Source organism: Oncorhynchus tshawytscha, linkage group LG03 (genome assembly GCF_018296145.1).
Source record: "Oncorhynchus tshawytscha isolate Ot180627B linkage group LG03, Otsh_v2.0, whole genome shotgun sequence".
Classification (NCBI taxonomy): domain Eukaryota; kingdom Metazoa; phylum Chordata; class Actinopteri; order Salmoniformes; family Salmonidae; genus Oncorhynchus; species Oncorhynchus tshawytscha.
Genome location: NC_056431.1, coordinates 25,008,014 through 25,029,153, shown reverse-complemented (window position 1 = coordinate 25,029,153; position 21,140 = coordinate 25,008,014). Strand labels below are relative to the sequence as shown.

The 21,140-nt window shown below is 41.8% G+C and overlaps 1 protein-coding gene across 2 annotated transcripts; it reads right to left on the bottom strand.

The window, feature by feature from the left end:
• Positions 1 to 5,351: 5,351 nt before the first annotated feature.
• LOC112246556 (ribonuclease ZC3H12A-like) lies at positions 5,352 to 20,034 on the bottom strand. 2 transcript variants are annotated; one of them, XM_024414951.2, is made up of 6 exons: positions 19,945 to 20,034; positions 15,885 to 16,352; positions 14,107 to 14,246; positions 10,288 to 10,522; positions 8,611 to 8,717; positions 5,352 to 8,303 (listed from the first exon to the last, which is right to left on the bottom strand). In XM_024414951.2, exons 2-6 carry the CDS (start codon positions 16,277 to 16,279, stop codon positions 7,348 to 7,350), a joined length of 1,833 nt encoding a protein of 610 aa, XP_024270719.2. In that variant the 5' UTR covers positions 16,280 to 16,352; positions 19,945 to 20,034; the 3' UTR covers positions 5,352 to 7,347. The 2 variants fall into 2 exon arrangements, with proteins under 2 accessions (XP_024270719.2, XP_024270718.2); XM_024414950.2 differs by lacking the exon at positions 19,945 to 20,034 and adding an exon at positions 19,604 to 19,903.
• Between the last annotated feature and the right edge of the window lie 1,106 nt (positions 20,035 to 21,140).

Genomic DNA, 21,140 nt, shown 5'->3' with positions numbered 1-21,140 from the left:
CCTTACATTCAATAACTGGTTGTGCCACATTTTGCTGCAATGATCAGTCTCTCACCTTTTGCGGCAATGATCAGTCTCTCACCTTTTGCTGCAATGATCAGTCTCTCACATCGCTGTGGAGAAATGTTGGCCCACTCTTGCATGCAGAACTGCTTTAAGTCCCATTTGTGGGTTTTCAAGCATGAACTGCTCATTTCAAGTCCTGCCACAACATCTCAATTGGGATTAGGTCTGGACTTTGACTAGGCCATTCCAAAACTTCAAATTTGTTTATTTTTAGCCATGTTCATGTAGACTTGATTGTGTGCTTTGGATCATTGTCTTGCTGCATGACCCAGCTGCACTTCAGCTTCAGCTAACAGATACAGAGCAGAATTCATGGTTCCTTCTATTAAGGCACGTTGACCAGGTCCTGAGGCAGCAAAGCATCCCCAAACCATCACACTACCACCACCATGCTTGACCGTTGGTATGAGGTTCTTACTGTGGAATGCAGTGCTTGGTTTTTGCCAGACATAACGGGACCCATGTCATCATTATATATATATATACTTTTGACTCTTCTGTCCATAGAACATTCTTCCAAGAGTATTAATGATCATCCAGGTGCTTCCAGACAAACTTGAGACAACTTTTTGGAGAAGATGGGTCCCATTATGTCTGGCGAAAACCAAACACTGCATTCCACAGTAAGAACCTCATACTAACGGTCAAGCATGGTGGTGGTAGTGTGATGGTTTGGGGATGCTTTGCTGCCTTAGGACCGTTACGACTTGCCTTAATAGAAGGAGCCAGTTCTGCATGGAAGAGTGGTCCAACATTTCTCCACAGCGATGTGACAGACTGATCATTGCAGCTAAAGGTGGCACAACCAGTTATTGAGTGTAAGGGGGCAATTCCTTTTTCATACAGGGGAATTAGGTGTTGCATAACTTTGTTAATTAAATAAATAAAATAAGTATACATTTAGTTATTTGTAAACTCAGGTTCCCCTTATATAATATTATGCTGTTAAATGATATCAGTTGACCTGTGAATGCCTTACAATGAGAGATTTACACGAATATATTTAAAAAAATCATGATTTATGATATTGTCAAAACTGCTGGATCATGTGATTAGCATTTCTAACAAGGACTCCAAAATAAAAACTCACATTCGTGAGGTGTAATAACATACATCAATTCTGGAGCTATCCAAGCATTAAAGGGATAGTTTACTTTTTGTTGTTGAAGTTTTTGTTTATTTTTGTGAACTATCCCTTTATCCATCACTAACGCAGATGTCAATGAAAGGACTTATGGAATGACCAAGATGAGTTTCATCAAGCTGTTGTTAATACTGGATTATTGGTTATTGGGCATTGTACAAATGTTTGATAATAGGGATCGCCAGAGTTCGCATGAAGTGTTTACACATGGAACAACAGGTGCAGTACTATAAAGAAGTGTCTCAGAACTAAGTTATGTGGTATGCTATGCATCATGCACCATCTATTCAATCCCAGCTTCATTTAATTCAACCCTTCTTCCCTGCAAATCTTCCCCGGGCTGTTGCTGTAAACGAGAATCTCGTAAAATAAGGGATATATATATATATATATATATATACTGTATATTTCAAAATGTGCAAAGTGTGTACAAAAGACATTGGGTTGTATTTGGCTGATCGATTGATCATTGCGAAATCAATTCTACCCATTTCCTCAAGCAGAGCATCTTTATGAAAAAGAGTTATCCTCATTTCCTGTAACTAGGTTGTGCAACTATTTATGAACTATGTTTATGAGTCACACTGTACCGTACCTTGGCCCGGTTTCCCACGAGTATCTTATGGCTAAATTCATCTTTAGAACCTTCTTAGGAGCTTCGTTAAATCTACGACCGGTTTCCCAGAACCATTGTTTCTTAAGCTGCTCTTAAAAACGTTTGTTATTTAATGATTGCCCCAGACCACACTTAGAACAGCTAAGTGCGTCTTTAGAGGCTTTTTTTGCTCTTCTGCGTCACTGTATTCACAGATCTACGCTAAACACAACATCCAGATGTTTATCTGTCTTTCTGTGACCCCTTTCTTTCTGTCTGTGATTCCTACAATTACGTTTCTAATTTCTTTGCAATCGTTACTAACAAGCGAAGATTATACCGATGCTTCAAATGAGATGACTGTATTAAAAGATAAATACATTAGTCTTTCATGTTTCTTTTAATCAAGTTTTATTTAGCTATTGTATGCTACTGTTGTTTTTTGCCAAGATATATTTCATGATATGTAACATGTGCGCAATAATGTGCTAAACGGTGATTTAGTTAATAATTATAGGATAAGCATTAGAATAAGCCTCCTAAATATTTGTAGAAGGACAATAGCACACATAACATCGAGATAATATAGTATATGCCATTTAACAGACACTTTTATCCAAAGGGACTTACAGTTGTGCTTGCATACATTTTCACATGGATGGCCCCAGCGGGAATCGAACCCACAATCCTGGCATGTTGCGCTACAGGAAGTGAGCCACAGGACCCCATTTTTTTTAGTTCACATTCTATACATGTCGTCAGAAATATCACATCTGTTTGTTTCTACAAAGCCTTCACAGTCTGACAATAAAGCAGTCCCTTGCCCTGAGACATGGCTGACTTCAATAAGGTCTACAGTCATGTCTCAGGGCAAGTAGCCTTGTGTCACTTAGGGCAAGGCAGCCTCCCATCTTGGTATCTCCATAACTCAGTGAACTCAGCATATGACAGGAAAATGCACTACAGGCACATACCTGTGCAGATCTGACAGGGGAATATTAGTGGGAGGTTTTCAAGTACCTACAATAGCATGCCTTAAAATACAGGGCAAAGGGAAACCCGTAGGGCTTGGGAGTTGAGGCTTGAGATCTGAGGCTGCATGTCACCGGCTTAAAAAAATCAGAGAAAACTGTCTGGAATTCAGATTGAGTGTTTTGCTAAAGCTTGCAATGTGAATCATAGCCGCACAAAGATCAGATTTGAAAACCCATGCTGGATTTTCAAAGAATATAGGGTGTGTGTATGGGATAGAGAGTGAGGAGGCCGATGTGCGGAGGAGCATGAGCATGATACATGTTAGCTTGGCATATTCAATAACTAGCTTCATCAAATCTGGCATGAGTCTAAGCCTTAAAAGGTGCAATTTTGCTACATCCATTTTTGGATTGATAAATGAACGCTATATACCCAGTGATTATTGAAGCAAATAACTTAATGAGTTCAACTATAGTACCCCGTCAGAACCCAAAATAAAATATTTTACTCCAATGTTTGTAAACAAAGTCAATTTAAACACCATATAGCCCCAAAAACATAGCTGAAGCTATCATTTTGATATCATGGATGGTCAGTCCATGCCTCCATAGCTCTTTCTCTGAATTTGAGAGTGGTTATATTTCTCCAGCCCCATCCCTCAGCTTTTTAGCGAAACGGGCTGGGAGGACACTTTGTTAATGTTTCAACTGCTGATTGCCCCTTCAAAAGGAGACTTACGGCTCTATTCAATCCGATCTGCTTTAGCCGGCGGTTGTTTTGGCGGGGTCTGAGTTGGAACTGCGTTAGAGCGGTCAAATCCACAAGCGGCTCCTGGCATTATACCTAAAGCAGACATTGCTATTGGTTGCACTGAGTCGCATTAAGAGAAATCCTATGCAGCCTTGTTTACAAGTTTGAACACTGGAATGTGATATGTAATCTACACCTGATAGAAATCCTCATTATTTTGTTGAATGATTTTCTATTTGAGTGTCATTAATGTCTATTTAGCCTACACTTTCTCATTCTGGTGTAGCTTCCTGACAATGATCAAGAGCAGCTGCTCACTGATTTGACAGCTCCAATGCAGTTACACCTCCGACACAGTCAAAATATCAGCTATGTGGGTGTCGGCTATCACCGGTTAAAGCTTGATCTGATTGAATCTAGGTCTCACACCACATTTGACCCTCCTCTTCAGCACCATAATGAACATGAGGTTAATAAAATGGTGGAATTACACTTAAAAGGTAACTCTGTATGACATTCAATTAAATGAAGATTCTTTGTTACACTGTGAGCCTAATGTATATTTACAGAATGACAGGGACATGCCATCACGTCTCACAACATGTCTAAAGTATCTAAAAAAACGATATACGCTCACACCATTCTGTTGGGGTACGCACACACCTTTCTGTTGGGGTACGCCCACACCATTCTGTTGGGGTACGCCCACACATGACATTGCATATTTAAATGGTATTTAGCTAACCTATCGTAGCAGGCGTAAAACACCTGAGCGGGACACCCCACATTTGGGTCCTGACAAGAAGAACTGTTTGGAACTGTTTGGAGAGGTTCTCTTCTGCACTGTTCAACCGATCCAGGAAATGTGGAGGAGGAGTTAAGATAGTGTCGCTTTGCTAACATTTTGGATGGAAACATCTTCAAAGAGCAAGCTAGCTAGCAAACACGCCGTAGCCAGCTGCTAGATAGATATTAGCTAGTGTTGTCTAGCGATAATGGAATATCCGGGTTGACACGAACGAAATTGGTACGTGGTTTTGTAGAGAAATGCTATTTCTTATACAGGTGACCAAACTATTGTTAATACAGGGATACAACTTAAAGTAAAGCCTGTGGGGTCCCCTACAGGATAGCTCCCGCATTACACTAATTGCCAAAACCAGCGCACACACACATAATCTCCTTTGTAGCTGAACATTGTGTGCCCGAAGAGGATTCTACGATGACGGACAGACAACTGAGCCAATGGCGGAAGACTACAGACTACACCCCAGCTGAACCAATCCAAAGATCCGATCTTCCAGAATCAACCTACTTTCTGTTCTATATATAAGTGGTGTACTGATTGTAACGGTCTTTTTGCCTGCAGTTCCGTACGAACCAGCGGAGGAGCCGTAATTACGCTGTTCTAGATATCTTCACTCTGAATAAACTGTCGCTTGTCATACAATTTACCACCTTGTCTGAATCGATCCTTGACCGACTCGCCCGTCTACATATCTAATTTTTAACAGTTTCTGTTGACCTTGTGGCAAGAACTTCATCTCGCTAAAACCTACATGAGGGTGGCTTTCCAGGAACAGGGTTGGAGAGCCCTGAGCTATGGTCATCATCAGATCCTCATCATGGAGCATATGACTGTCGACACTCTCAGGCACTGAAACAATAGACGTGCCGTATCATAGTGCAGTAGCTTGAGACAATACAGAGACATGACATTAGAAAATACAGACAGGTATATTTCAAACCACTCCTTTTAGTGTAACATGATTTCCCAACATTTAAAGGCAGTGGTTAAGTGCTATATAAATGAATAGAAAATGAGTGAGTAACCCTTTATTACAGATAAGTACTAGGTACTGGAAAGTACTTGGCAACAAATTGAACTATTTGGTATAGTACCTATTTGTAGTCTGAAGAAAAAGTGGCCTACTCTAAAAAATATATAATATTTGCATTGAAATAAAATGCCTAGTGTTACCGGTTAATTATTTAAAGTACCATGTAGTTATGACTGCATTAACACTAATAACCTGATATGCTATCTCTTGGTACCACCAGCTTCATAATAATAACAACATTCTGACTTTAAATACCTAGCTAGTACTTACCGTGCTGTAAAATAAACAGTTTAAAATTAAAATAAAAAGTTTAACGATTTGTTTAGACCAAGAACTCTACTCCAAATGTCCATGATAATTGAATTATACATTTGACATGTTTAGGCACTTAAAAATCTATAAAGTGGATAGCCAACAACTAACATAGAAACATTGTTAAAGTAATTGTCCAGTGGAAATCTCACTTTAAAAAAAAGTTAATATTCTGTTAACTCATACCCAAATAATGTTGATGACTCATATTATACTCGTATGTGGCCAAAGCATAAATTGGAGAAACCATTAAAAAAACACCCTAAAACTCAAACAAACAGCAAGCATTTTATAAAATATTTCCTCAGAGGATGTTGTCATCCTCCTGAGGAGCTTGAGATAGCCAATCAGCAGTCTATTCGCATGAATATAAAAAAAATAAAAAACGATATACGCTCACACCATTCTGTTGGGGTACGCCCACACCATTCTGTTGTGGTACGCCCACACCATTCTGTTGGGGTATGCCCACACCATTCCAACACAGAAAGGCTGCTTTTCAACCTACTTAAAACATTTTGGAAGGAAAACCATTTCACTCATACTGTTTTGTAATTAATTTGAGGTCATATTTCATAGAAATCGGGAAACACTGGACAGTTACTTTAAAATATCTATTGGATTTACCCAGTCTTTGGTGATACAAGAGACCCTCACAAGCCATATTACAGTACACATATTTGCTGGAAAAGTCACATTGTGGTCTATGAGGGAATTAGAACATTTGGATCAATGACAAAGTGCTTCTAAAACATTCATTCAGTTCTTTGGCAGCTTCTTCCACATATACTCTTGGTTAAAAGGATACTGTATAGTGTTTGGGGCTCTTTGAGCGTAGCTTTATACACAGAAAAAGGTATACCATTGCATTCCACACTGTATAAAGAGATGGAAAACCGAATATTTGTCTATGAGACAGGAAATACATTATGGCCATCAGAACCACAATATAAAAAAAACAGTAAAAAGGTGACATTTTAGACAAGGACATTATTTTAGACAATTATTTCTTATTGCATGAGAGCTGAATTTCGGACAAACGAGAGATCACATACCGTATATCCCAAATGATGATACAATATGCATCAACAGTCAAACGCTCTAGATTCACTTTTGCCGTGGTACTGAGTCTAAAGGCAAGATTTGACTACACTGTTATAAATGTATACAACTTCAATAAGTCAAAATCTCAAATAATCCAGTTAAACACGACAGGGGATTCATGCCGATTCTCCCAAACTGTGAACACACTACCTGTCATGGATTTCACATAAGCTATGCAAGCACATGATCGCGAAGGAAGGACAACATCAACAACAAAATGTTGCCCTTTCACATTCAAAACAGTTCAAACCGTTAGAGTAAATTAAAGGAAAAGCGCAAGAGAATTACCCAAGGCACATTTTCACCCAAGTATCCCATTGACATCAATTAATGATTTACGTGGAAGTTAAGAGTTGTGCAAGCTTATCTCAACCCTGAATCTACCCCTTAGACAAGATGCTTAGAGGCATCAGAAGGCACCTCTCTGAGATTTGAGGTTGAGGATCTCTGCAGCCAGCTTCTGGGCGTCCATCAGGTGAGGGAACATCTCCATGACCGTATCCACCTGGTGGGGGTTGAAAATGGCCTGCAGTTTCTTACGGAGCTCCTCTCTCTCTGTGTCAAAGGTAGAAGGTGGAGGTGGCTGGGCCCAGGAGTTGTGTTCCTGCTGATTCCTGTAAGAGGAGCATGAGTGGGGGGCTCCATGCGGGGTAGGGTGGGGGCCGGGGGAGGCTACAGGATGCCCTAGCCTGGGGGACCCCGCCATGGAAGGGGTCTGACCAGTACTTCTGGGGGTGCTGATGGGGGTGGAAATGGTGTGCCCCCACCCCGTCTTGCTGGAAGTTGCAGGGGAGGCTGTAGTGGTGCATGTTGGGTGGGAACAGAGGAGGCGAGTAGGTGTCATACCTCAGCTGGGATTGGGAGTGGGACTCGAGGTGTGGGTTGTTGTGGTGCTGGGGACCTGAGGAAGGAGCCAAATGGAAACACCTGCAGGGCTGGGGGCTGTCCTGGGCCAGCCTCTCTGGATGTATGCCTGGATGTCTGGAACCAGAGGGGAAGCCCTGCTGCTGCCTGGGCCTGAAGGCCTTGCTGTGGCCTTGGGACACATCCGAGTACTGGCTCTGGCTCTCATAGGAGCCAAAACCAGAGTCCAGGCACTCATGGGAGATGCTGGCATAGGGGAGGTCAGTAGTAGTGGAGGGGGAGAGCATACTGGGCCAGTCCATCTGTCCTTGGACTACTGCTGTGGGGCTGCGGGCCTGCTGATTCCTACTGGAGCGTGGCCCATCCCAGTATAGCAACATGTTCTCAGTTACCTGGCTCTTGGGACCCTCCCTCAGGGAACCGCGGTGCTCTAACGTCAACCTGTGCTCCAGGTCATTCTCCAGAGAATAGGAGGGAAAGGATCCCGGGTCGGCCTGGGGGCCCCTCAGGTGTGACATCATGGGATTCCGGTCCTCTTTTTCCGAGGAGAGCCTTGCCTTCTCCCTGAGCTCGTCAGCCAACGAGGAGTGGGATTGGTGAGTGCGCTCAGGGTGGTAGAACTTACACTTCACGCCGTAGGTGCACTTTTTACCTGAAATAGAACACATAAATGACAGTTACTAAACATGACAGTTATTACAGTATTACTACCTAAATCTAAAATAACAGTATTATTTTAGTTTGACTCTACAATTCTACAGGAGAAAGTATCTGGATTCTTCACAACGAGTCTCAGATTAGAAGTGCTGATATAAAATCAGTTATGCCTAATGGAGACCTGATCCTAGCTTAGTACTTTGATTCAACAAGATAGGTTTTAAAATAAGCTTCAGTGTTCAGACAATCAAATTAGAACCCTATGGTACCTCACACACATATCTCTATGGTTGATATCTTACCATAAGGACAGAGTTGGCGCTTGTGTTCTGGCAGCAGAGGCTTCTTCCGAAGAAAGTTCTCCAGACTGGGACCATGACGACCAAGCGGGTCATCTGGGGGCATGAATCTGGGCCGGGAAATGGGTAATATTGATCAGAAAACCACACAGGCAGAGACGTGATAGAGGATCTAATCTATAAGAACAATAAGACGTGGTGCAGTCAGAGGGAATGTTTGCTTTTCCTATCTGAAATAATGACATGAATACATGTCTCATTAATCATCCTCTAACCATACAGGAGTGGTCACCAACCTTTGAGTTAAGATCACTTTGAGTCAAAATGCAAGCTGAGATCTACCGCACAGTTATATTTTTTTAGAAGATCACATTAAAAAAAGCCTATGGAAAATTAACCTATTAAAAACAGTACTGTAACAATTAGGTTGATGCAGTAGACTATAGGCCCAATACATTGTCACCGCATATTGGCTTTGCTTGAATTTCCTGCAAATGTATTGTTCGCACCATTTAAATAGATTTTAGGTAGGCTATACAATCACTCCGGTAATAGATCAGTTGTTGTATTACTTGTGGAGGAACAGCTGAGTGAGCTACATTTAAATAATAATTTATTTTACTGGGCTGATGGTGCCTGTATCTGATGGTCAGTCTCAGCAGAGGGAGAGAGCAGCAGACTGAAGGTTTCCTCTTAACGTCCCTACGCTTTCCCTTTCCTCAGTAGACCAAAAAGGGACACTGTCTTCCAGCTGATGGCAACACTCGAGTCGCACAACATTATTTCTGCCTCTAGACAAATACTTGTTGTTACTCCTTTGAACAGAGAAAGTGAAATATTCCTCGATATTAAAAAAGACCCAAGCAGCTAATAATAACCACGCAAGCCCATCGATATACCTTCCTACTCATTCATTACAGCTTTAGTGCTGGTTGTAGCGCGAGTGGAAGTAGGATGGACGTGCATTTTATGGATAATAAAAGTGTTGAATAAAAAGTGTTGACAGTGCTGAGCAAGAACTTAAACAGGATCACACTCAAAAACACCAGCTTGTCGCTGTATTTGTGGAATCATGGTTTCAACTTTGCTGTAGCTTTCTTTTATGCCTGCTACATTACTACATAATGGTAATCTGAGCCATCCGATTGGCCAGCGGTAGGCCTATAGTGCACTTGATTTACTCTCTGGGCCCGCCGGGAAGGTTTAAAATGGAACAATTCACCTACCTGGCACGCAGGGCAGCTGAAATGTTTGGCGATCGTCTAGGAATGCCTTGGAGATCGACCAGTTGGTGACCTTGGCCTCACAGTGTATTACACTACCACAGTATCTGCTCTAAAGGTCAAATCTGCTTTTCGGAACTAAGTTGCTCGCTATTTCTGGGCTGAATCCTGACTAGAGCACTATGTGCATGACTCAAATAGTTCTACTTATCTACCCTTGACATCAATCCATGATTAATACTTTTTAAAAAAAAGTTAAAAACCTGTTTATACATTTTATGTTTTTGTTCAAAAATCAGTATTTATGACAGATGTTACCCGCTGAAACCCCCCATACCACATGTATGGTCCCCCTGCCCAGGGGGGGATTGAATTCCTGGCCCCACTGGCCTCTTCACCATTGTATCTTCTCCCCTTAATTCATGCCTGCCACTGTCAACCCTCCCCCAGCACTCACTTGTCATTGACGAAAGAGTACATAAGCAGCCTCTCCTCGATACAACGCTTCCACTCCGGACGCTCTCCCTGCAGGTCCCTATAGGTGTCGTTGGACACGATCACGCCGTCCGACTCGTAGGCATGCTTCACAATAAAACGGTCGTCGTAGCAGACCACCCGTTTACCACCGACGCGTCTCGAGGGAGTGAAGACGACTATCTTCTTCTTCTCTAGCTCCATTAGAATGTGTTGGTCTGGAAATAAAATGTGCAGATGTTTCACCAAGTGTTTTATTATGGCCCAGCCTCAGGCCTGTATCCATAAAGCTTCTCAGAGTAGGAGTGCTGATCTAGGATCAGTTTTGCCAGATAGATAATAATCAATAAGATTACATGGACAGCTGTTGTTGGTGATGTAAGAAGCAGAGATGGTTCGCTTTATGTTTGGTCTTTCATCATATTGGAATTCTGTTTGACACAAAATATTCCACTGCCTTAACGGTTAATGTCGTCTTAGTACACATTAACACGACTAATATTTCAAAACAAAAACAATGTATTCTATACCTTTGCATGATAAACAAGCCAGGTGACACTATGATAATAAAGTGTTGCATAACATTGCTTCGGTCAAATATGGTATAGTGTCACAAATCAAACAGGGGACACTCAAAACAAATCAACTGCGGAGGAAAAGAATCCCTGAGACAAAACATACAGAGCACAAAACCATCAATCATTTAAAACAAATATTACATGACTGGCTAATTATTACATAAGCTGTTCAAACTTCACAACCTACATCCCCAGTATCATATAACATGGAAACCTCCCTGCAGACTAAATTAAAGCATTGACAAATACATTCAAAATGAACTTTGAATAAATGGACCGGTGTACACACAGTGTGAAAATGGACAATGGAAATTGTCATTTAAATAAACAAAATGGACAAGCTAAAGGCAACAATGTTCAGTAATCCAACTTTGGAAAGAACTGGTGCCATATCTGCTAAATTGTAATTGCATATCTGCTAAATTGTAATTATTCGCCTACCTCCTCATGCCTTTTGCACACAATGTATATAGACTTTTTTTCCCCCTACTGTGTTGTTATTGACTTGTTTATTGTTTACTCCATGTGTAACTCTGTGTTGCTGTCTGTTCACACTGCTGCTAGCCTATCTGGTTAAATAAAGGTGAAATAAAAATAAATAAAAATATTCATATGGTGTCTCAAAGTAGGAGTAGCGATCGAGGATCTGGTCCCCCCCTGTCCATGTCATCTTATCCAATATGACCTAAAAAATAATGTATTTTTGTCTTAGAACAGCACTCCTAATGATACACTTGTATATCCACCCTGACTTGAGTGTGAGACACAGGGCTCCATATTGAACAATTTTCTTGAGATTTTTAGAGACTACTATAGACTAAAGCCTGAAAAGCACTCACAAATGTCAACTGTCTGTGCCACAAATGCTTTGATAGTTCAGGTAACGACAATTACTTGACACTTAAACCTTAACGCTATGCTTGATTGGAAACAGTTAAAGACACAGACAGTAACCTGGGTGTGTGAGAAAAACAGTTGCTCTTCCTGGTTGGGGATTTCCCAATTCCCAGGTAGGACTGACTGTCAAGGTTATTTTTACTTCCTGGTTACTGGGATTGAAAACATAACTTTTGGCTTGCTTGCTCCACCTCAGACAAAGCCACTGAACCATGCAAGCAGCGGGTACTAGGTGATGATGCATCAGCTTCAAATAGTGGTCCGCCCTACTGCACACTGGCTTTGTTCTTGGATTCGCTAGGTTAACACAAACACCTAACAACTGATAACTGATAGCCTTCAGGTACATGGACAAGAGTCTGTGTTCGACAACATGTGGGTTGAAGCAATCACAATTGGGACAATTTATTTATATATTTTTTTCCAGAAAGCCTAGAGTATGACGTCAGGCAGGAGTTCTGTATTTCAGTATTTCAACATTTGTCCAGCAATACCCTCTGGTGGAGTTTTCCAGTGCCTTTTGCCTCAGTCTCATATTACAGACACATCACATGACTGGAAACATACTGTAGGTGCAGTGAGTGTACTTACCAAACCCCTGCATACCAATGAGATAAGGGAATGTATTGCATTATTTTAAAGCAACAGTCACGACGAATACTGTACTTTATTGTAGTGTGTTGATTTTCTGTGTCTAGTATTTTTACGTATTGCTGACCTCACAAAATGTATTTCCATAGTCCTAGACTAAAAAGCATTGTTCAATATTGTACATGAACTTAGTTTGTGTGTTCAAAATCGCCTGGTATTAAATAAGTATTAATATTCAGAAAGAGAGACTAGTCTAATTCGAACTACAGTGCATTCGGAAAGTATTCAGACCCCTTGACTTTTTCCACATTTTTTACATTACAGCCTTATTCTAAAACGGATTAAATGTTTTTTTCCCCCCACCTCATCAATCAACACACAATACAACATAATGACAAAGAAATGTAAATAAGTATTCAGGCTCTTTACTCAGTACTTTGTTGAAGCACCTTTGGCAGTGATTACAGCCTTGAGTCTTCTTGGGTATGACGCTACAAGCTTGACACACCTGTATTTGGGGAGTTTCTCCCATTCCTCTCTGCAGATTCTCTCAAGCTCTGTCAGGTTGGATGGGGAGTGTCGCTGCACATCAATTTTCAGGTCTCTCCAGAGATGTTTGATCAAGTTAAAGTCCCGGCTCTGGCTGGGCCACTCAAGGACAGAGACTTGTCCCGAAGCCACTTCTGCGTTGTCTTGGATGTGTGCTTAGGGTAGGTGTCCTGTTGGAAGGTGAACCTTTGCCCCAGTCTGAGGTCCTGAACGCTCTGGAGCAGGTTTTCATCAAGGATCTCTCTGTACTTGTTTCCCAGTCCCTGCCACTGAAAAACATCCCCACAGCATGATACTGCCACCACTATGGCTCACTGTAGGGATGGTGCCAGGTTTCCTCCAGAAGTGATGCTTGGCATTCAGGCCAAAGCGTTCAACCTTAGTTTCATCAGATCAGAGAATCTTGTTTCTCATGGTTTGAGAGTCCTTTGGGTGCCTTTTGGCAAACTCCAAACGGGCTGTCATAGGCCTTTTACTGAGGAGTGGCTTCAGTCTGGCCACTCTACCATAAAGGCCTGATTGGTGGAGTGCTGCAGAGATGGTTGTCCTTCTGAAAGGTTCTCCCATCTTCATAGAGGAACTCTGTCAGAGATGAACATTGGGCTCTTAGTTACCTCCCTGACCAAGGCCCTTCACCCCCGATTGCTCAGTTTGGTCGGGTGGCCAGCTCTAGGAAGAGTCTTGGTGGTTCTAAACTTCTTCCATTTAAGAATGATGGAGGCCACTGTGTTATTGGGGACCTTCAATGCTGCAGAAATTTGTTGGTACCCTTCCCCAGTTTTGTGGCTCGACACAATCCTGTCTCAGAGTTCTGCAGACAATTCCTTTGACCTCATGGCTTGGTTTTTGCTCTGACCTGCACTGTCAACTGTGGGACCTTATATAGACAGGTGTGTGCCTTTCAAAAAATCATGTCCAATCAATTGAATTTACCACAAGTGGACTCCAATCCACTTGTAGAAACATCTCAATGTTGATCAATGGAAACAGGATGCTCCTGAGCTCAATTTTGAGTCTCATAGCAAAGGGCATGAATACTTATGTAAATAAGGTATCTGTTTTTTATTTTGAATACATTTGCAAAAATGTGATGAACTTTTTTGTATTTAATTAATTTTAGAATAAGGCTGTAACGTAACACAATGTGGATGCACTATAAATCTGAATGCACTATTTGTGAATCTCACCTGTGATGGGGACATCAGGCCTGGGCTGCTCCTTGCGCCATGAGGGCACAAACACAATGACCGTTGAGTGACCTCTATCCAGGAAATAGATCACTGCCAACTCAATTCCCCTACAGGAGAACACTTGTTTGTTACCATGACTGGAAGGGAGACAAGAGAGCAGGAAATGGGATAAATAAATATGTCATTACTTTCGATGAATCAACAAACATTTCTAGTGAAGAGGGCAGAGAGGTGAAGGTGCAGTTTTATGTCGATCTCTGTTTCATTGATAAAAGAAATAGGTAGAGCAAAGCTAATTTGACCAAATCATTTCTCGTCTGTCTACAATGCATTCACTTCACAGTGGCAATGCAAGCGAATGACAAGGTTTGCACAGTTAAAAAAATAAAACACAGGAACACAGGCACGCAGCTAAAAAAAAGTACTCTTTCTGAGGAGTAAAGTAGCATGACATCATTAAAGTATATATCTGTTATAAGATAATAACATATGACAGAATGACAGCTATACTGTACATAAAGGTCCTATTTTACATACAGCAGAGCTAAATAACACTTGCAGAGAGACCTTTGAACTTTATTGGACAATAAATATAAAACACCAGGTAAAAAAAATGTAATATATCTTCGGCAAAACGTAAAAACATCACATGGTAGGGTGAGTGGGTGAAAACGAGCTTTGGTGATGGCATTTTACCAAGGCAAATATGATTATTTATGTTCTAAATCATTCAGTCGGGTCTTTCTCTAACATATCATTAACATTATATCCAAAAAGTCAGATTTTGCATCCTAATATATCCAATAATAAGCACTGAGCTCCGTTGACACTCCTTGCAGCAACTCTTTAGGATTTGACATGTTGTGCTCTTCTGCCGTTTCTGTGGGTCGCAAAAAGCGAAATAAGCACGGCACGAGTGGAATTAAATGTAAAAGTCTTAGGATCAAGTGCCTTGCTCAAGGGTACGTCAACAGACTTTCTCACCCAGTCAGATTTGAACCAGCGATCTTTCGCTCACTGGCCCAATGGCTTTAACTGCTAGGCTACCTGTCACCACATGTGAATCTGACATTCCTTTGAACATACACGTGGATTGTGTTTCCTTATTGGTTTATGAATTGAAGTGAGTCCAAACATACGCTGTATACTCAAATAGCTAAGTAATCAAACTGTAATTAAGAAGATCTAAAAAAATGTTGGCTTGAGTCCATTCATGTAATAAGGAGCAGGCAGTTAAAAATGGTCATATATGCAAATACTTGAACTAAGAAGACATAATAAGACTTGAGTGACAATGTTGTCTGGCCTGTTCAATATGAACACTGGGAGCCAGTGCGAGGCGGAGACTTGCGTAGGAGATTTGCATATAGTACAGCATTAACCTTAGCAAAGGCATGCACAGGCATGGCTAACTACCTCTTCAAACCCAGCTGACAAAATTGCATTAAGGTGTATGAGAAGAGCATGTGGTTCTCGTGTTGAAGGGTCATAGTTCAACAGCTGATAAGGAGGAGTTGTACACCTGAGGTTTTACAGGTATTCTTCACATAGCTGGCTGTCATTATCATTGCGATGTACAACAAACCACACGAGGAGAACATAATACAATACATCCACTTCATCTAATTTCTCAACCACAATAGCACGTTAACCATTACAGGACAGGACTGTCATGAACATGACATACACGTGTGTACCAACACAGCTGAACTCATTGAAACACTTCAATAGCTCTTACAAACATAAAAAGAAAAATCACTTCTAGACTCGCTCACCTCATGGCCACATTGCTGCCGTCAATAACGATAGGTTTCAGTTCACTGTCTGTGTCCCGCCTGTCTTCCTGTAATGGGACTGGTCTGTCTCTCTTGGGGCCATGGGTCCTAGAGGAGGCCATGCTGGAGCCTGTGTGGCTTGTGGGGCCAGTAGTATCGTCACCACTCTCAGGGATGGTTGAGTTAGAAGCACTAGTGCTGGCTCCACTGCGGACCAGCTCCCCCAGTACAGAGTTGGTGTCTGTACTCAGGCCGAGCTTAAGCAGGGCAGACCGAACCTCCATGGGGGAGTAGCCCAACTTTCTGAAGAAGTCCACCCTGAGCTGGAGCTCTCCTGTGTTGGGTTCAAATGGACCAGTGGCTGGGGTCTGGAGGCTGGGAAAGGCCTGGTCCATGCTCTATTACTGTCTGGGCTTTCTTGTACAGCATGGGAGGGTTATGACCTATTTTTCATGTTGATACTGTTGCCTGGATTGAACAGAGAGAGAGAGACTTCAGTTAAATTCAAGACAATGTTATGCAAATTTTCTGAACAAAAATAGTCCAAAAAACATTCTTCTTGATGAACATCCAGGTGCTTTTTGGCAAACCTGAGTCAACATTTTGGATAGCAGTTCTCCCATTATGTCTGGCGAAAACCAAACACTGCATCCCACTGTAAGAACCTCATACCAACGGTCAAGCATGGTGGTGGTAGTGTGATGGTTTGGGGATGTTTTTCTACCTAAGGACCTAGACGACTTGCCTTAATAGAAGGAAAAAGGAATTCTGCTAAGTATCAGAGAATTCTACAGAATGTCAGGCCATCCGTCTGTAAGCTGAAGCTGAAGCGCAGCTGGGTCATGAAGCAAGATAATGATCCAAAACACACAATCAAGTCTACATGAAAAATTGCTTAAAAGCCCCCAAAAATTAGTTTTGGGATGGCCTAGTCAAAATCCAGACCTAATCCCAATTGAGATGGCAGGACTTGAAACGAACAGTTCATGTTTAAAAACCCAAATGTTGCTGAGTTAAAGCAGTTCTGCACGCAAGAGTGGGCCAAAATTCCTCGACAGCGGTGTGAGAGACTGATCAACAACTACAGGGAGCATTTGGTTGCAGTCATTGCAGCTAAAGGTGGCACAACCGGTAATTGAATGTAAGTGAGCAATTACTTATTCACAAAGGGGAATTGGGTGTTGCATAACTTTGTTAATGAAAAAAATTAAATAAGTATAATTTTTTTGTTGTTATTTGTAAACTCAGGGTCCCTTTATCTAATATTAGGTTTTGCTTGAAGATCTGATAACATTCATCATAAAAAATATGCAAAAATAGAGAAAATCAGAAAGGGGGCAAATACTTTTTCACAGCACTGTTTTTCACAGCACTGTATAAAATGCAACAATTTCTGATATTTTACTGAGTTACAGTTCACATTAGGAAATCAGTCAATTTAAATAAATTCATTAGGCCGTAATCTATGGATTTCACAAGACTGGGAATACAGATGTGCATCTGTTGGTCACAAATACCAACAACAACAAAAAGGTAGTGGCGTGGATCCGAAAACCAATCATTATCTGGTGTGACCACCATTCGCCTCGTGCCGTGTGACATCTCCTTCGGATAGAGTTGATCAGGCTGTTGATTGTGGCCTGTGGAATGTTGTTCCACTCCTCTTCAATGGCTGTGAGAAGTTGCTGGAAATTGGCGGTAACTAGAGCATGCTGTTGTACACGTCAATTAAGAGCATTCCAAACATGCTCAATGGGCGACATTTCTGGTGAGTATGCAGGGCATGGAAGAACTGGGACAATTTCAGCTTCCAGGAATTGTGTACAGATCTTTGCAACGGGGCCGTGCATTATCATGCTGAAACATGAGGTGATGGCGGCGGATGAATGGCTCGACAATGGGCCTCAGCATCTCATCACTGCATATCTGTGCTTTCAAATTGCCATCGATAAAATGCAATTGTGCTTGTTGTCAGCAGCTTATGCCTGCCCATGCCATAACCCCACCGGCACCATGGGGCACTCTGTTCACCACTTTAACATCAGCAAACCGCTCTCCCATACATCTGAAATCTGCCCGGTACAGTTGAAACCGGGATTCATCCGTGAAGAGCACACTTCTCCAGTGTGCATTTGCCCACTGAAGTCGGTTACGAAGCCGAACTGCAGTCAGGTCAAGACCCTGTTGAGGATGACGAGCATGTAGATAAGCTTCCCTGAGGTGATTTCTGACAGTTGAAATTCCATGGTGGTGTAAACCCAGTTTCATCAGCTGCCCGGGTGGCTGGTCTCAGATGATCTTGCAGGTGAAGAAACCAGATGTGGAGATCCTTGGCTGGCATGGTTACACGTGGTCTGTGGTTGTGAGGCCTGGTGGAAGTACTGCCAAATTCTCTAAAACGACATTGGAGGTGGCTTATAGTAGAGAAATGAACATTCAGTTCAGCTCTGGTGGACATTCCTGCAGTCACCATGCCAATTGTACACTGCCTCAAAACATGAGACATCTGTGGCATTGTGTTGCACATTTTAGAGTGGCCTTTTATTGTCCCCAACACAAGGTACACCTGTGTAATGCTCATGCTGCTTAATCTGCTTCTTGATATGCCACACCTGTCAGGTGGTTTAGGAATATCTTGGCAAAGGGGAAATGCTCACTAATTTTTACATATGCCCTGGAGTGTTATAATCTCCACCCGGCACAGCCAGAAGAGGACTGGCCACCCCTCATAGCCTGGTTCCTCTCTAGGTTTCTTCCTAGGTTCTGGCCTTTCTAGGGAGTTTTTCCTAGCCACCGTTCTTCTACACCTGCATAGCTTGCTGTTTGGGGTTTTAGGCTGGGTTTCTGTACAGCACTTTGAGATATCAGCTGATGTACGAAGGGCTATATAAATACATTTGATTTGATTTGAGTGATTTACATGTGCTATTTTGGTTAAGTGTCCTGCTCAAGGGCACGTCAATAGATTTTTCACCTAGTCGGCTCAGGGATTCGAACCAGCAACCGAAACCCAACACTCTTAACCTCTAGGCGATCTGCCACCCACTAACAGGGATGAAAACAAATGTGTGCACAACATTTGAGAGAAATAAGATTTTAGTGCATATGGAACATTTCTGGGATCTTTCATTTCAGCTCATGAAACATGGGACCAACACTTTATATTTTTGTTCAGTGTAGTTTGGCTGACATACTGTATTATGTCAGAGTAATATGCAAATTATTCAGTTGACAACTTGACATATTGACTGTACTGCATTACATTTGTATTACGTTGCAGGCCTCATATCATTGTATTCACATTAGGCTAAAGTGTCACAGGTCTACAGCAATTGCAAACGGGTTTTAGATTATTGCAATGTATCACAGAAACCACACAATTAAACTGGTAAACTTCCCAAATGTTATTCAACATTACCATAGCCTGAAGCAACCTGGACGAATCAAAGAACTAGATTAATCCCAAACGAATATTAAGTATTTACCCATGTAAATAATAAAATAGCATATACTAAAAACTACATTACAAAGGCCGACAATGGATTAAGGTATTCCTTGGTACAGAAGGAGAGCCTGGCGCCGTGTTTTTCTCACGACAAGTGCATACAAGGACAGGTGACACGTAAATCAGATTCATGTGACGTTAGAGTGAAAATAATAAGAGTAAATCATGATCTTTGTACAAATACACAACGCTGACAATGGTGTTTAGAATTTACCTTAACTTTCAATTCGTGTTCCTATTCGTGGTGATCCATTTTTACATCGACCATACGTTTAGCATTTCCGATTTACGCTATGGCTATGACTTCGCAACCGCAGCACCTCCCTCGCTCGTACTCAAAAGTGTCCTTCCTTTATTCCTGTGCGGCCACCGGCCCAAAAGTCCTCCCAAGTCGCCTTCAAATTATAGCCTACGCTCCTGTAGAGCTACATTTTCCTAGTCCTAGCCTAGAAGTCAAATTCAATTCTTGAATTTCTGAAACTGAAACTAACCCTTCCCTGTTAAGGTAAAGTCTGATTTCTAAATCAGTTCATCAAAATTATGGACATGTTGTACCTGTAGGTATAGCAGCAGTAAGTAGGGGTGCTGAGGGTGCTGCCTCCATAAAATCGGAATAAAAAAATATAATTGAAAAAGAAAGCTAGAAAATATTTTTTTTTCTCTCACAAAAGCAGTGCACTGGGCCTTTACTAGTCCTGTATGAGCGTACCAGCTACACCCCCCCCACCCCCACCACAGCACCACAACTCCCAAACATCTTCCTGCAGCTATGCCTGTAGGCCTATTTCATTGTCTGACTGGAATTGCTCTCCAAGAAAACTGTAGAAGATTCTAGACGTGAACAATAGGCTACAGTGACGATCTAGGCTTAACCTACAGTGTAAATGTATTTACAGTGATTAAGTATCTGCCCTTGTGAAATGTAGGCTCGAGTTCACTATTGATAAACTCTATGGTACCGAACAGATTTTCCCACTAGATGTCACGCTTTACATTGTCTCATGCTGGGTTGATTGTCTCACGCTGCACTCTTAGGCCTACCTTGTTAGGGAATATCAAGCCATAGCCATAGTGTGTGTGTTTTGGGTATGTGAATAGGTGGCATGTGGGTTTCAAGTTTGGGGGAAACAATATTTTTTCACAAAAATATGTACCTTTTATGATAAAGCATTGCATGGATCTATCACCGCATTTGCAGACTAATATAAAATAGCCTACTTATTGCTAAAGTGATGAGTAGATTGATAGTCAGAAATTAGGCGGATAATATGTTCACAAAAAAGACGGTTCTGCTTTTCTTCTCCTTTCTTCCCTCACGTCCAGAGCTCAGCCCCAGCTAGAGGGACATTCTTTAGCTGGATCTGAGAAAAATGTAAAGTTTTATAAACACATTTCATGCAATTCTACAACACTTTACTTGCCATGACTGGATACATTAGCATAATCTTTAATACCACAAAATGACACAAAACTAATGCCACAGAAGTGCATTGCACCCAGCCCGCCACAGGAGTCACTAGAACTGATGGGACAAGAACATCCCTGCAGGCCAAACTCTCCCCTAACCCGAACGATGCTGGGCCAATTGTGTGCTGCCCCATGGGTCTCCCGGTCACGGCCGGTTTGTGGACTCAAACAAGGATCTCTAGTTGCACAGCTAGCATTGCGATGCAGTGCCTCAGACCACTGCGTCACTCGGGAGGCATTCTGGTGAGGTGTTTTGAAGGAATTTATTTATTTGTGTTTAGACA

Excerpts from the sequence above, each read along its gene's own strand:
- LOC112246556 (XM_024414951.2), bottom strand. The coding sequence starts at position 16,279 with ATGGACCAGGCCTTTCCCAGCCTCCAGACCCCAGCCACTGGTCCATTT. Across the intron at positions 8,718-10,287 it reads TACTCTTTCGTCAATGACAA|ATTCATGCCCCCAGATGACC; the intron begins GTGAGTGCTGGG and ends TTCCCGGCCCAG. Across the intron at positions 8,304-8,610 it reads GCGCCAACTCTGTCCTTATG|GTAAAAAGTGCACCTACGGC; the intron begins GTAAGATATCAA and ends GTTCTATTTCAG.